General features: G+C 49.3%; 1 protein-coding gene across 12 annotated transcripts in view; it reads right to left on the bottom strand.

The window, feature by feature from the left end:
- Nucleotides 1-13,961, bottom strand: part of LOC1273257 (protein PALS1) — a 33,864-nt gene that overhangs the window by 6,468 nt on the left and 13,435 nt on the right. For 5 of the 12 annotated variants that reach the window (XM_061651034.1, XM_061651035.1, XM_061651032.1 and 2 more), the window contains 3 exons: nucleotides 3,971-4,101; nucleotides 3,052-3,875; nucleotides 1,239-1,442 (listed from right to left, as the gene is read on the bottom strand). In XM_061651034.1, coding sequence (XP_061507018.1) covers nucleotides 1,239-1,442; nucleotides 3,052-3,875; nucleotides 3,971-4,101 — 1,159 coding nt within the window. The other 7 variants (XM_061651042.1, XM_061651037.1, XM_061651039.1 and 4 more) reach the window with 7 other exon arrangements.

The raw sequence follows: 13,961 nt of genomic DNA, 5'->3' as shown, positions 1-13,961 counted from the left end.
TGTTCGCATCGCGGGCGTACGGACATCGGGCCCCGGTCGGTTTACTTTTTCCCCCTTTTTGTTTGCTGCTGTTACGACCCGCTTCTTCCCGCACACACACGCATACAGCGGTGACGACAGTGGGAAATGCGACGACCCGCCCCAGAGTGGGGTTGTTTGAGGGTTTGTTTTGGTGTGGGGATTCTGTGTCCACGCGCTTTGTCCAAAAACGAAAAAAAAAAAAAACGAGTGGCAACCCAAAATGGGGATGGATTGCAATTCAAATTGCTCCACACCTGTTGGCGTATTGGCAGGGGGGAAATGTTGTATAAACTGTAACGCAGGAAAGAGAGCTACACAACAACAAGCACAGCAGCCCACCCCCGGGCCGGAAACGCGTGGCTGGACAAAAACTGACTGGGCTGTGGAAAACAATAATGTCCCAAACAACAGCAAAACACAGCGCACAGCGAGTTTGTTTGTCGCGTTAGTGAGATGGTAACAATTTCAAACACACAACAACACTGCCCATGTTCATGTAAAAAATGCACCAACAGCAACAACACAACCGCGCACAGTTGAAGCAACGAAAGCACTCAAATCTTTCGATTGCTCCAATGTAAACAATGGGAAGGGAGGGCAATTTTTTGTTTAGTTTTGTTATGTCTGATTTGAGACGGTTGCGTACGGTAGGGCCAACAAAGTAGGCGACATTTCCAATGGTCGATTGATTGCACCACACAGGTCTCAGGTGCGGATGCTCTTATTTTGTATGCATCGGTAACATGGGAACACGGTGGCAGAACTGATACACACGCACACACACCCATCAGAATGCACTCGACACGACCGACCAACAAACACACACACACGGACACGTTTGTGCATAGCAGTTTCACCTGTCACCCTGCGACCGACACAGGTATATGTATGCGTGTGTAGTGGTGTGCGTACCAAACACGGTGAGGGGTGAGTTTGTTTGTCAATTCTAGCGCGATGGGGTGCGTTTAGTAGGGTAACCCGCACCCAGCGACAGTCGACAGACCGGCCGACCGATATTCGAGTCAATTTACGTCCTGCGGACGATCGCTTCTAATGGCCGGAAAAAGATGACTTTTGTCGTTAGCTGGCGTGTGGGCGCTAATGTGTCATCACACCCTAATGGAGTCGGCGAGACGATCCGAGAAAGGTGCCAAAACTATTTCTACCGGAAACATCTCATCTACACTAATGTTGGGGTTCGTCGCTCATACACTCACCTGGAACTTCTTAATGCTATCTAACTGATCCGGGGTCGGTTCCAGGACCTGGCCGATATGCTGGTGCTGTGATGATGCGTTCGGCACAATCTTACGATCTGGCACTTGTGGAGCTGGTACTGGTGCGCGATTGGTGAGCCGGCCGTCCTTCTCTATCCGCAGATGATCCCGGGGCGGTGGCACCGGTTTCGACGAGCCATTGAGCTAATACACATAGGAAAGAAGACAAAACATTAATGATTTGATTTGCCTTTTGCACACCGCACCGTGATGGTTGCAATGCGCGTTTTGCTCGTCGTTCTGTCTACAGGTTGGTAATGATTGTGCTGCACACACGCCACCACACTAAAAACCGGCAAGTACGGTGAAAAGAAGGAGTGATACACAGTGTGGGGAAGTACGTTCTGCACCGAGTACTTCACCTTTACTAATTAACGAGTGATAGGCTCTCTTTCTCTTGTTTTTCAAAGGGATAAACACACACAAAACGAACTCTCTAAGAGCTTCTAAAGTTACGCCGTTCCATTGGACGAAGTATAGAGGTGACGACTCGTTCCTTGGTAGTGCTTTTCTTCGTTTGGGTTTTTACGCAATATTCACACGCGAAACAAAAAACAAGAAATAAAACCCCCGGGGCGAAACGTTGAGGAGATGGTGGGAAGGAATGTTTACAACAAAAAAGACGTTAAATAAACATAGGAAAAGTTTTGGTACATGAGTTGCGTGTGATTGTATTGTTTTGGATGTTTATCAATGGCAGTAAAAAAATAAGAACATAAAACGAATCGTTCAGATATGGTAAAACACGTGAAAATTCTAACAAAAAAGCAGTTCTTAGGATCTTTTGGAATTACTCAAAAAGCATTGATTTAGCTGCATGGAAAATAACAATTTAAATAGGATGGCACTTGTTTAACAATCTTCTGATATCAATTAAAAGGCTATTCTGTGAAGCTCTCTTATCTTTATCTGCTCTAGATAGCGACTAAGAAGAATTGAAATAAAAGGAAATTAACTCAAAATGTAACAACAAATCTACTCATCACTCTGCTCTGTATTATTTAAATAGTCTACCAAAAATGTTGAAGTTCACAAAAAAAATATCTACTTAGTATAGTACAAAACTAAGAGCTAAATTTCGTCAATAAATAACTAAATACTGGATCTACCGAACAGTTGAATGTAATTGAAAAATAAAAATGTTGCATGTGTGAGTGTGTAACTACGCTAAATTGTGTCCAAAGATGCAACTAAACATGATCGTGTGATCGAACTTCATGTACGATGGTGTACCGTTTTTAGGAGCATTCAGATCGTGTGAGTCATTTAAAAACTAAAGGTGCCGGGGTGCATGCTTGATACAGGGTTTTCCAGGGCTTCTCATAGTTGTGGGACACATCCTTGACTCCATCTTATTGGAGATGAACCTTATTTGATGGAAATTGGAAATTACACACTTTTTGAACAGGCTCCTTGGAAATTCCTATTGGATTTGTCCAACAAGGGTACGCTATAGAGTCCAATTCCCTTCACATTATGTTCATTTCACTGAAGAAGGAGTCAAGACAGTGTCTCACAGCTATGGGAACTCCTGGAAAACCGTGTAAATACGTGAATATGTATGTGAGAGTGTGTGTTTGTGAATTTACTTGTTTTTTTTTTGGAAACAATACTAAATGGAAACAGGAAACAAAAGCTCCCCAAAACAGACTAACAGGAAGAACATCAATAGGACAGGACTTTTTGAGGGGTGGTGAGGAGAAAGTAACAAAAACGTAACAAACAAACGAAAACGAAACAAAAAAAATTATACCTCGTTACGCGCCGGCGGCGACGGTGACTGTGTTTGCGGTTTGGGCTTATCAATCGATTCGCTGGATGAGCATGATTCTTTCTTACGGATCGCGTCTTTAATGATCAGCGGCTTGGGTGGCGGATAGCGGGGCGGCCCCTTCACCATCTCGACAAAGCTGTCCGGCACGTCGACCGGCAGCTCCCGGTGCGGTCCCACATCGTACTCGGGCGGTCCGAGATCGCCCGACGACGACGGCGACGGGCTGCGGTTGGTGCTGAGCGAACCGCGCAGCAAGTCACCACCACCACCGCCGACGGTGCTGTGGTGGTGGTGCTTGCCGTGCAGTGGCCCGAACCCATTCAGCGACGGTTCGAACTCGCTCGTGACCGAACCGAGTGACGACGGTGCTTTGCTGGAGCCACCGCCGCCAACGCCACCCCCGCTGATAATACCCTTCTTCACGTACTCCTGGCTACTGCTGTCCAGCGAGGACAGGTGCCGCTCACTGTACGAATCGAGCGGTTCCAGCTCGAGTGACACGCCACCACCACCGTGATGATGGTGGGTGTTGTGATGCACCGACGACGGTGGATGATGATGATGAAGATGATGGTTTGGATGTTGCTGTTGCTGATGATGGTGGTTGTGGTGGTGGTGGTGCTTCGCAACCTGAGGCATTGCGTTGGAAACGTGATTTACCTGGGTGGACGCGGGTGTTGCCGGTGTGCTGGCCGCCGCCGACGCCGCCGTCACCGTGCTGCGTGGCGGTGGATAGCGCGGAGGCGTTTTGTTTCTGGCTATGAACGATTCAGGTACATCGACAGCCATTTCCCGGTGTGGTCCTACAATGACAAACGAAACCCCCCGAAGAAGTCGGATTAGTAACAGAGGGCGCAGATTGTGCGGTCGCCGGAGATAAGCGCTACCCCGCCCTTACCATTATCCTGGTTTGCCGCTAACATATTGTACATTTCCAAGTCCTCCTGATAGTCATCAATAGGTATGGAGGGCTTCAGGGTGTCATCACCGCCCAGCACGACGATGCTGGAGCCGCTGCGTCTGCGAGGCCTGCAGAAAGGAAGCACAAACAAAAACGAGAAGATTTACATTAGTTTTATGTCATTGAAGTTGAAGTTGATCGTACAGGTCCTTCCCAAAAACCCCGTCAGAAAGTCAGAATGTCTGCCAGAAGGCATCTGATCCAGAAGATCGTCCCTGATCACTGGAAGTCACCAGGAAAAAGATAACAAAAGCTACCATTTTTTGGAATATCCGGTGCCTTTTTCCCCCAGAACGAAGATAACGACTTTTTAGGGTCTTCGCTTTCAATTTTGTGTGGACTTTGCATTTACTTGCCTCAGATATTTATCGAACAACAGTTGATTGAGGGAAAAAGGTGAACACACAACAGCAGGAAGCCGAAAAAGAGGGATGATCATGCGATCGTTCAAATGATGAATGAAAGTTCTGTTACTTGCGGCTCTAAATGCGTATTCTATGAGCGTGTAGGCCCGCTCTGGCCGCATGCCTCAAGATTCCTCCCTTTTTCACGATCTGTTTTGCGTGAGTCTACCAAAAAAAGGGACTTCAAAAAGCGTGTTTTTTGTGTTTGGGTCATCCCTAACGTGTCTTGTTTTTTTCGAAGGGATCAGAACACAACGGAACGAGAAAGAGAGAGAGAAAGAGAGATAAAAAACTAATGCTACAACTCCACATAACGACCGCATTCTTGGTCAATGAGGCAATGCACGTTACGGCTCTGCCGTGGAGGACGCACAGGACAGCACAACAACACGGGAGGGATGGATAGCGAGTGTAACGAAGACGACGCAAGACGCGCACTTAGAGCTTCTTGTCTGCCCAGTCCTCTAGAGTCGGCAATTGCCACCAATACATACGCAGACACATCAGAGCAACCCCGGGATCTTGAGACGGAAGCAACAAGCGTCCCCCGGCGCAGCAAAGAAGGGAAGGCTCGCTCAAGCCCGTGACGGCATACAAAATGAACCTGTCCCATCATCATCCCCGGTACCGGTGCCTGTGTGTTACCTGCCTGTGTCCATCTGCACGCACCACTGTGCAACGGTGTGGGAATGTTAAATTATTTCTCCCTTCGCTCCCATCTTCCCATACCGTTGCGTTCCCCAACCTTAGGGCGAGGTGTTCTCTTTCACTCGCTCTCTTTCTCTCTCTCTCTCGAGCATTATGACTCTGGCTGTGGCTTTCTCGCTTCCAAGCCCGTTCTTTCTGGAAGCCCTGGGATTGGAAAGATCCCAGAGTGACATTAGAACTTCTAGCGCTGCGCTTCGCCTTCCTCCGGAGCTTCACCTTCCCTGGTGGGAACTTCCACCCGCACGAAATGGATGGCTCGCTCGTCTGCCCGATTTTGTTGCTATGATTGTTTATTGTTTTATGACCCGAGACTCTGGGATTTTTTTTTCCTTTTCCGCCGACAGTTCCAGCAAGTCTTTGCCTGGGGAGTTTGTCAGGAAAATTCCCAAAAACTCAGATCCTCAGTTTACTACCTCTTCCACACTGAGCAGGAACGCCACTGAGCTGGAACTGCAAATTTCCTCTACGTCCCAACGTGCGCTGTAGATAAAATGAGGATCGTGTGTGCAAAGTAATGCATTCCAAACACGGGCGCCCTGCTCTCTGCTCTTCTGCCTGTCTTAATCAAGAAATAGCGCCCCATTGTTATTGTCGTTTCTGGTGTTCCTATGCTCTTCACGATCGCAAGTTTCTTCTCCTTCTCGAAGCATGAAGGGATTAAGATCACACACAAACAGCGCCAGACGAGCGCCGGTGGAGCCAGAATTACTTTGATGGATGCTATCTGCGTTCGGCGATCGTCTTTGTGCGTGCGCGCGCCCCGTCCACACACTCTTTTGCGCAATGTTGGGCACTCCCGAGCACGCGGTGCGGGGCATTTTGGCCGAAATTAATTTCATGGTTCACAAACAATTTTATCCACTTCCTACCCAGTTTCGGTGGACAACGAAACTGACGGGGCGGCAGATTCATTGTGGATGGGGAGGAAGGAGGAGGATTGCCGAACCAGGTTGTAGTAACATGTGGAAAGTCGTTGCACCACACAGCCGCGGGGGGGACACCGGAGCAGCAGTAGTAGAGCAGGTTGATCGTGTTCGTGATGATGGGAGTGGGAAGGGGTTGGGGAGCTTGGAAAGGGGCTGAGGCATCATATAGAGGTGACGGTGGCGTTTTTTTTCTGCTGCTGCTGCTGTTGCCGGTCGCGGATGAATGCGAACGAGAAATGACGAACCTGGGAGGGGGGGGGGGGGGGGCGATGAGAGGGAAACATAACTGCTGCAAAACATGCACACACACACACACACACACATACAGTGGAACTTCCTTTAGCGTACGCCCATGATGGGAGGCAGTGATCGGTTTTCAAGTGGACGTCGGAGATCACGCGGAAATTCGAAACACGAGCGCGTATCCGCACGTTGATAGTCTCTCACTCCCTCTCGAGCGACCTCGAGGGGGTGGATGCAGAGGATGGGTTGCATTCAACCGAGCCCAGCAAGGGGTGTGTAATGATTGTAAGCGATTGAAAACAGATACAAAGCGAGTGAGCGAGTGAAGGCGGAAAAGTCACCACGCAATCGGGGGTAGGGAGGAGTTTATGTCATGACGGCGGATGACGGGGAGTTGATGTCCACACATGGCTGAACGTCACAACCGGTGTGTGTGTGTGTGTTGCGTGCTTTCAATAGAAGGGGAGGGACTACTTCCGGACCTGCGAGATCAATCATTAATCGATCGCCATTATATGATCGTGCGGGTAAAGAGGCTCAAATCACGGGGAGGGCCCAAATAACGAGATCCAACGCTCCCTCCTCAAGCATTGACTTCGGGGTAACTTTTGCAATTCGATACGCACACACACACACACACACCCAAACTTGCGTAGAAGGGCGTATGGACAAAGAAATGGCATTGTTGGGAATACAAAAGCGGAAACTTCCCTTTCGACTGCCGGCTCGCCATACACAAAACAATATTCCACAACAACGCACACACATCAATCGATCTTTCAACAGAGAGGGACAATTTGGAAGAAAAAAACGCATTCCCTTGGAATGCTGCTTGCCCTGTGTGAGCGTTTGTTTGTTTGTTCTATACCGTCTTTCAGGATCTTTAATCCTGAAGGGCAAACGGAACGATTTCTGTACAGCTCGGTATAGAGTTACCTGAGCACAATTTACCCAGTTTTTTTCAGACTGTCAGACACGCACTCACACAAAAGGATACGACGAACCCTGGGAATAATGTTTACCTCCCTCTCTCCATTAAGACGATCGGTGTGTGTCCGTTCCGGGGCATTTCCTGCGAGAAAAGGCGCTGGCAAAGGAATGTTGGCCGCAGGCTTTGATTTAGACACGAAGAAGGACACGGCGCAGTTTTGCTGGTCCATGGTGGCAGTAGAGGAGTGAAAGGTTTCCACCAAGATGCAGGTGTGTGTGTGTTAATGGAGTGAGTACAACGAAGCTGTCTCGGACAAATTGCACGTAACTGGCGTGAGATTACGAAAGGTTCTGGGGTTTTCCCCATCAATAAGGATTAAGGTTTTTTTGTGAATTTTACAAACCTATTGAATGTATGGAATTGTACAGCCAAAAAGATCTTTTCCCATCTCCCAACAAAAACTCTTACGTATCGATCCGTAGTGGTTCTCTACATACATGAGAAGATCTCGTAAATTCTTGGATAGATATAGACATAGACAGCCTCTTACAAGCTCTTCTAATCCCTGCTTTGGATGACACCTTCCCCTTTCGGCTAGACGACTCTGGTCAGTCGTCTGTGTTGCAAGATCCAAGAACAATTGGAAGATCCTAATTTACGACGCTTATCCGGGGATATTGCGGCTCCATGTAGCTAACACTTTGTAGCTTTTGTAGGTGCAGAAGGCACCAGTAGCATTCAAAGCCCTCGCTGCTAAGCCTTGAAATCGACTCCCCGCGTACAAGTCAGCTCATCTCCATAACAAAGACCCAGAAACAGAGGCTAAAGAAGCCGAAGGGCCGCAAGATGGCCGTCCATATAATGTTGCTTCGTAAAAGGGTTTTACGAACAAAGAAAACGGTTGCCACGGAGACGGGAGATAATGATTCTACTTCGTCTATACTAGCGTTCTGTGATCGGTGATCATAAAGTCATCTTGAATGCTTTGTTAGAAGAGGATCTAACCGAGAAGTGAGAGAGAGAGGGAGTTGGACAATGTCTGGAATCTGCTACTTCCCGACACGGACGACGATGATCTCGTGTGTGTGTGTGTCGTTTTCAAACTTATTGGAGTAAGAAACAATGGTGCGTAAACACACACACACACATTCGCTACAGTGTTACGCTGCTATTGTGGGCTAGTTACCAATGCTTGAGGATCCTCATTTTGTGCTGCTGCTGCTGCTGCTGCTTTCGATGGGCGTCAAACGCGGTCGAACATGCGGCCGACGACGATTGCTACACTTGCATACGATCGCTTTGCCTGCCGTTGTGGTGGTTGTCGTCGCAAGTGACACGTGCATTCGCGCGATGCACTGGATGCACCAACCTTATCCAATTCGTTCCTGCTCGCCGCCGCTGCTGCTCTGCTTTGGGGGCGTTTCAAATGCTAGGGGGGAGCTGTAATAATTTGCCTCAGATTGACTGTGTTTTTTGTTTTCGTTGCTTTCCCTAGTTTTGGTTGTGGCTGGTGTCGTGCTGCTGCTGCTGCTACTGCTGCTTTTTGCTCGGTTTCGTTTCACTTCTTTATCAGATATAATGCTGGGTGGAATGGGTGGTGTAGGTGCGGCGTGCAATTTCACCACACACACACACGCACCTTGGGGGGCACACACGTTATAATTACGTTATTTCTGTTGATGTTTTGCTGCTGCTCTTCCATAAACCGTCTCGCGTTGCACTTTATCGCTCGTATATGCAGCAACGGCTACTGCACGTTCGTTTGCATTTCCAAACCGCACACACACACACACTCACACACTGGAACGGGCTTTCTTAGGAGGGGAGTGGGGGGGGGGGGGTGTAAGGTGCTATTTTGTAATTGCAATTCGTTGCACTTTTTTGCTTACACTTCATGCAAGCCCACCACCCCACCAGTAAGACCCCCTTTTATCGACAGGGGAGTGTTTAGCTTAATTTGCTTCGTCTTCTTCTTCTTCTTGACCAATTTCCTTACGCATTCCGCACAAATGAGCACACTTTACATACACACATACACATTTACACATGCACACGCTATCTAAAATTGAATGAGAGGGAAGCAGCGGGGGGAGTTAGTTAGAAATTCCGATTCACACAAGCGTATGGCGAGGGAGGGGAGAGGGTACATTCACTACACCCCGGCAGGGACACGTCCACCAACGGCAGGGAGTGGAGAGCGGAAGTTTCACTAAGAAAAGAGGGTGTGAGGGGTCTTGCGGTCTCAAAAGGCGGAAGAAATGATCACTCTCGAAGATGTGATGGGCTGTGTCTGCGTCTTCAATGCAATTGATTTCCTTTCGAAACGTCGTAAGACCTCGAACGGATTTGTGTGTGGAAAGTGAACAATTGAACACCGTTGCACGTTCGCTTTTTGGACACGTTCGAGTGGATTCACCTTCGCATTGAATGGTTTGAAAAAGCTAAAAAAAAAATTAACGGAAACAGATCACAATGTCCAACGAGGTTGGTCCGCGTAACGAAAATTGGATCACCATCATTTCGCGCCTTCACCATGATTGTTCTCGGGCGGCGAGAGAGAAACAAAGTCCAACAAGTCCCAATAAAAGGTTCACTTCACAAGAGAAACGTTTGGAGCGCTGCCAAAACTAGTTCACAGTCATGCCGAGTCAACAACCAAGGGCACAGGGGGGAACAGGGAAATGGGTTGTTTTCTTTCCTTCCTTCCCATTCCAGTACGGTCACACGGGATTTGTTTACGTTTGGGCGTTCGAGGAGCGCGCGCGCGCCTACTTTGCGAAAATCATTTCATTATTTGTCTGCCATTAGTTCGTTTGTCGTGGTTGGAGAGAAAGAGAGAGAGAGAGCGTGCGGGACGCGGGTTTGATTGATCAAACAAGCACACAAGCACACACAAGCACACACGTCGTTGCTATAGCAAAGCACTGCACCGCGAATACCGTTGCTCTTTTCCGGCCATTTCCTCGCGCCTGGTGGACAGGTCAGGGACGACAAAAAGGCGCGGAAATGCAGCGAAATTCCAACGACCAGGCACCCCGCACACCGCACCACCACACGCAGGCAGGCACCCGCGGCAAACCGGTCTGCCAACAATCCCTGGGGCAGGCCACAGCCGGGAGCCGCGCGCACTGGAGAAGGCAGGTCAACTACCGGTATTTGCAGCGGGTTCGTAATTACACCAGCAGGCGAGTGGTATCTTTCCACTACCACGGTGAGAGGGAGAGAGTCACTGTGTGGCCAAGTGTGTGTTGCGATACGATCGCCTCGCATTGGCGCTGTAGTCACTTCACCGCATTGTGCAATGACCCCGCACTGTTGTCAAAAAGCGGCCGACGGAGATGTCCTTGTGTGTATGTCCTGCCGAACCATCACGACGACACCACGACGAGAGCGCTTCGGCTTTACCACTTCAAACACGATTCGCTAAACACTTGACCAGCAGGCAGCAGCGACACTGTTGTCACACTTGAGCACTACCCAACACTACCCAACAGCAGTTTCGACAACTGCTGTCAGTTTGCCGTTTGGTTTAAAAAAATGCATGGACACGTTCGCTGCAAAAACAGCCCGGTGCCTGGCCTATGCCTTTGCCTACCACCCGACTGCTTTATTGAAGAGAGCCCGCACTGGGTTTGCACACAAACGCGCGCGCGTACGACGATGACGACGACCGTTCACTTTCGTTCCGTGCCAAAGAATGAGCGCCGTGGCCGTGGCGGTGAAACGCTACACCCTCTCGCTCGCGTAGAGCGGCGGCGGGCATGCGAAACCGAACCGAAGAGGAAGAGGACGAGAAAACGTACACAGCAAGCAGACAGAAACCCTGCTGCGTGTCTGTGTGTGTATGTGTGTGTGCCGGGCAATCGGTGCGTTTGCTGAGCCTGCTTTTCCCCCTGTATTCACCTGTCCCGCAACACACAGACACACACATCACCATAGCTCATCCTTCACCCCCGCAGCCAGGTAGGTGGTATGTTGTCCGTCCGTCCGTCTCATCCGTCTGGAGGTGAGCGCGGACAGCATAAGACGGAGCGAGACAGCGTGACAGGGCCTAAGTAAAATGACGGGGACTGACTGTTTGCTTCTAACGCAGCGAGAAGAAAACCTTCCACGGTTCCTTCTAAGGTTTTGTCCGGTGGGGAGGAGGGACGGGACAAACGACCCCGGTTCCTCTACGGAAGCGGTGCGCCTCGATCGGATACAGCAGCATGGGAGGAGGAGGGGTTGGACACCGTAAAACCATCCGCTAAGTCTTGCTTCTTGGGCTTTTTTATTGGGTACAAAACGATAATATGTTTATAGTTTTTTTTTCTTGTGGAACGGTGCATTTTGTTGTTGCTCCTCTGCTTATCTTTCTTTGTGGGCAGCCAGCCAGTTGGGTTCGACTGGAAATTGGTTAACATTGTAACAAGAATGTCTAAAGATAGATGGACGGCATTGGAGTGGATATCCTTATTAGCGTGAGGAAATCGTTCGCTGCTGGGTCGAGTTAAACAAAACTTCATTGCTAACGTTTTTAAGCGCAAAGAAAAACCCCCAACACTGTGGCCAACTTCTTACCCGTCAATCTGTCACACATCCGTCACCATCCAAGACCATATCCAACTGCTCCATCAGCAGCAGTGTTACACACCCCGGTGTTTTCATATTTAAATATTGAAACACGCCAACGGAAGCGAACGACGACGTTACGCGCACACAGGGGCGTAATTGTACGCCTCGCCTTTTGGCCGTCGGACCGCGAGGGGCGGCGTGAGCGAGGGATGCACACGAGAGAGGAGGAACTTTCTTCTCTCTTCCATTCTCTTTTGCTTGCTTGTGCCCTTTTTGTGCTGGGCGGGTTTCGTGGCTTCTTGCCATCCCATGTCTAGCGCCGCAGCTCTATCTCTAGCCATCGCAGCAAATGCACCACCACCGTGTGTGTGTTTGTGTGTTTGTGTTGAAGAAGCCCCACACATACACAGCCAACACACCTGTATGATAGACACACATACGCACACTTGCAACTTGATGGAATGGTGAAGAAACGGCGATAGAAAGGAAGTCTTGGAAATGACTCAAGTCCAAGTCAGCAGGTTAAAGTCAAACAATCCCAAAACAGGGATGCTGTTGAGTCCTGAGGTTCTTGGGAGAGAAAGAGAGAGAGAAAGGAACTCCAACACGGTAACAAAACAATAAACGTTTACATTTTGTGTACAAAGTATTAACGATTTCGATTAAAGAATCGTTAGGTAAACTAGAAACATGAAAACAAATCTCCCAAGGAACAGAGTCCCAGCATTCAGAGACCACAATATCCATCTCCCAAGAGATTGTGGGAACTTATTTCTGATATGGAGATATCAATTCCGGACACGGGTACTTGCCCCAGTTCCAGGCACATCCATTGCACAGCAAGGCTCACATAAAGGAATGCAATGTTTACTGTATCCTCATTGCTCGGGCCGGGTGTGTTCTTCTCACTCCCGTGAGGCCTCTTATCCGTTTGTCCTCCAAGTCCATACCACCAGCTAGGTGGTATCTTGCCCCAGTGGCTATTAAACATTCAAACAAACGACATCACCACGGAGGTAGTGTGAGTAGGGGCCTGCTCTTTCAGGACACCATCCACCATCCGAATCCACACACCAGAATTGGGGAGTGATTATAGCACAGGGCCGGCTTAGCCACTGGTAGGCCAATTCTGTGTGGGTTGTTGACGATTTGGACATTTAGTAATTACCGACCGGTGTGTGATTTCACGTTGAGTCTACTTGGGATGTGTTAGAAATGTATGCCACAACCATGAGCTCATGGCCCTACTAGAGCGCGGTGTCACATCCTTTTTCGGACCGTTTGCAAGCGTTACATGGTCGAGGGAGGCATGGTGGCCTGCCGGCACAAAATTGGGTCGCCTGACAGATGGGTGTGTGTGTGTTTGTGTGTGCAACACACGGTAGTGGAATTAATAGCCTTTCTTGGAGTGGCAAATGTGGCAGTTCTTTTGCCGTGCAATGACTCCCCGAGCAGTCCATCTCGCTTGGAATGACGATATGAATAAGAGATAACCTCTGGCAAACATCGTTTCGAACGCATGAATGGTACCGAGCTCCGTACACAGCCCTACACAACCAGGCATGCAAGGCCCTTTGATACGCTCGGTTTAGATGGGAGAATTTGTTTGCGAATGGTAAAAGCCGGCAACCGCATTAAAAATGTCGCTCCACCAAGATGTGGGACTTTGTCGAGAGGTGTATGAGGTTGGGTATGAAGAAGAGAGTGTGCAGAGAGTGAAGAACAGGAAAAAAGCTGCTGCTGCTGCTGCTGCCCCAACACAACCCCATGAGAGAGGTGAGTGATTATTTCCCAGCCAAATGATTGATGCGCACCAGAAACCGTGGCTCACATCCGCCGCACCGGGCACGATCCGCACAGTGTAATATTGGCTGACGAACGAGCGATCGAGTTGCTCTAGGGCCACACGCCTCCGGCCTACTACAGACCGTGTTCGAGAGATCTCCCTCAGGGAAACACTCGAGACGGGAACGCATGGGTCGGTGGTTCCGCACCACCGTCAAGTATGTGAAGTGATCCATCCTCGGTGAAGTGGTTCGTTTCCTTGTGCGTTCTCTCCTCACACCTCGCGCCGGGACACGTTGACGTTATTGACTTGCTTTTAAGCCCCTCTTCTTTTGCTCCGCCATCCAGACAATGACACCTTCTTTTGGGGTTTCTTG

Source organism: Anopheles gambiae, chromosome 2 (assembly GCF_943734735.2).
Source record: "Anopheles gambiae chromosome 2, idAnoGambNW_F1_1, whole genome shotgun sequence".
In the NCBI taxonomy this organism is placed as follows: domain Eukaryota; kingdom Metazoa; phylum Arthropoda; class Insecta; order Diptera; family Culicidae; genus Anopheles; species Anopheles gambiae.
Note: the sequence above shows the minus strand (reverse complement) of the source record. Positions and strands in the feature narration are given on the sequence as shown.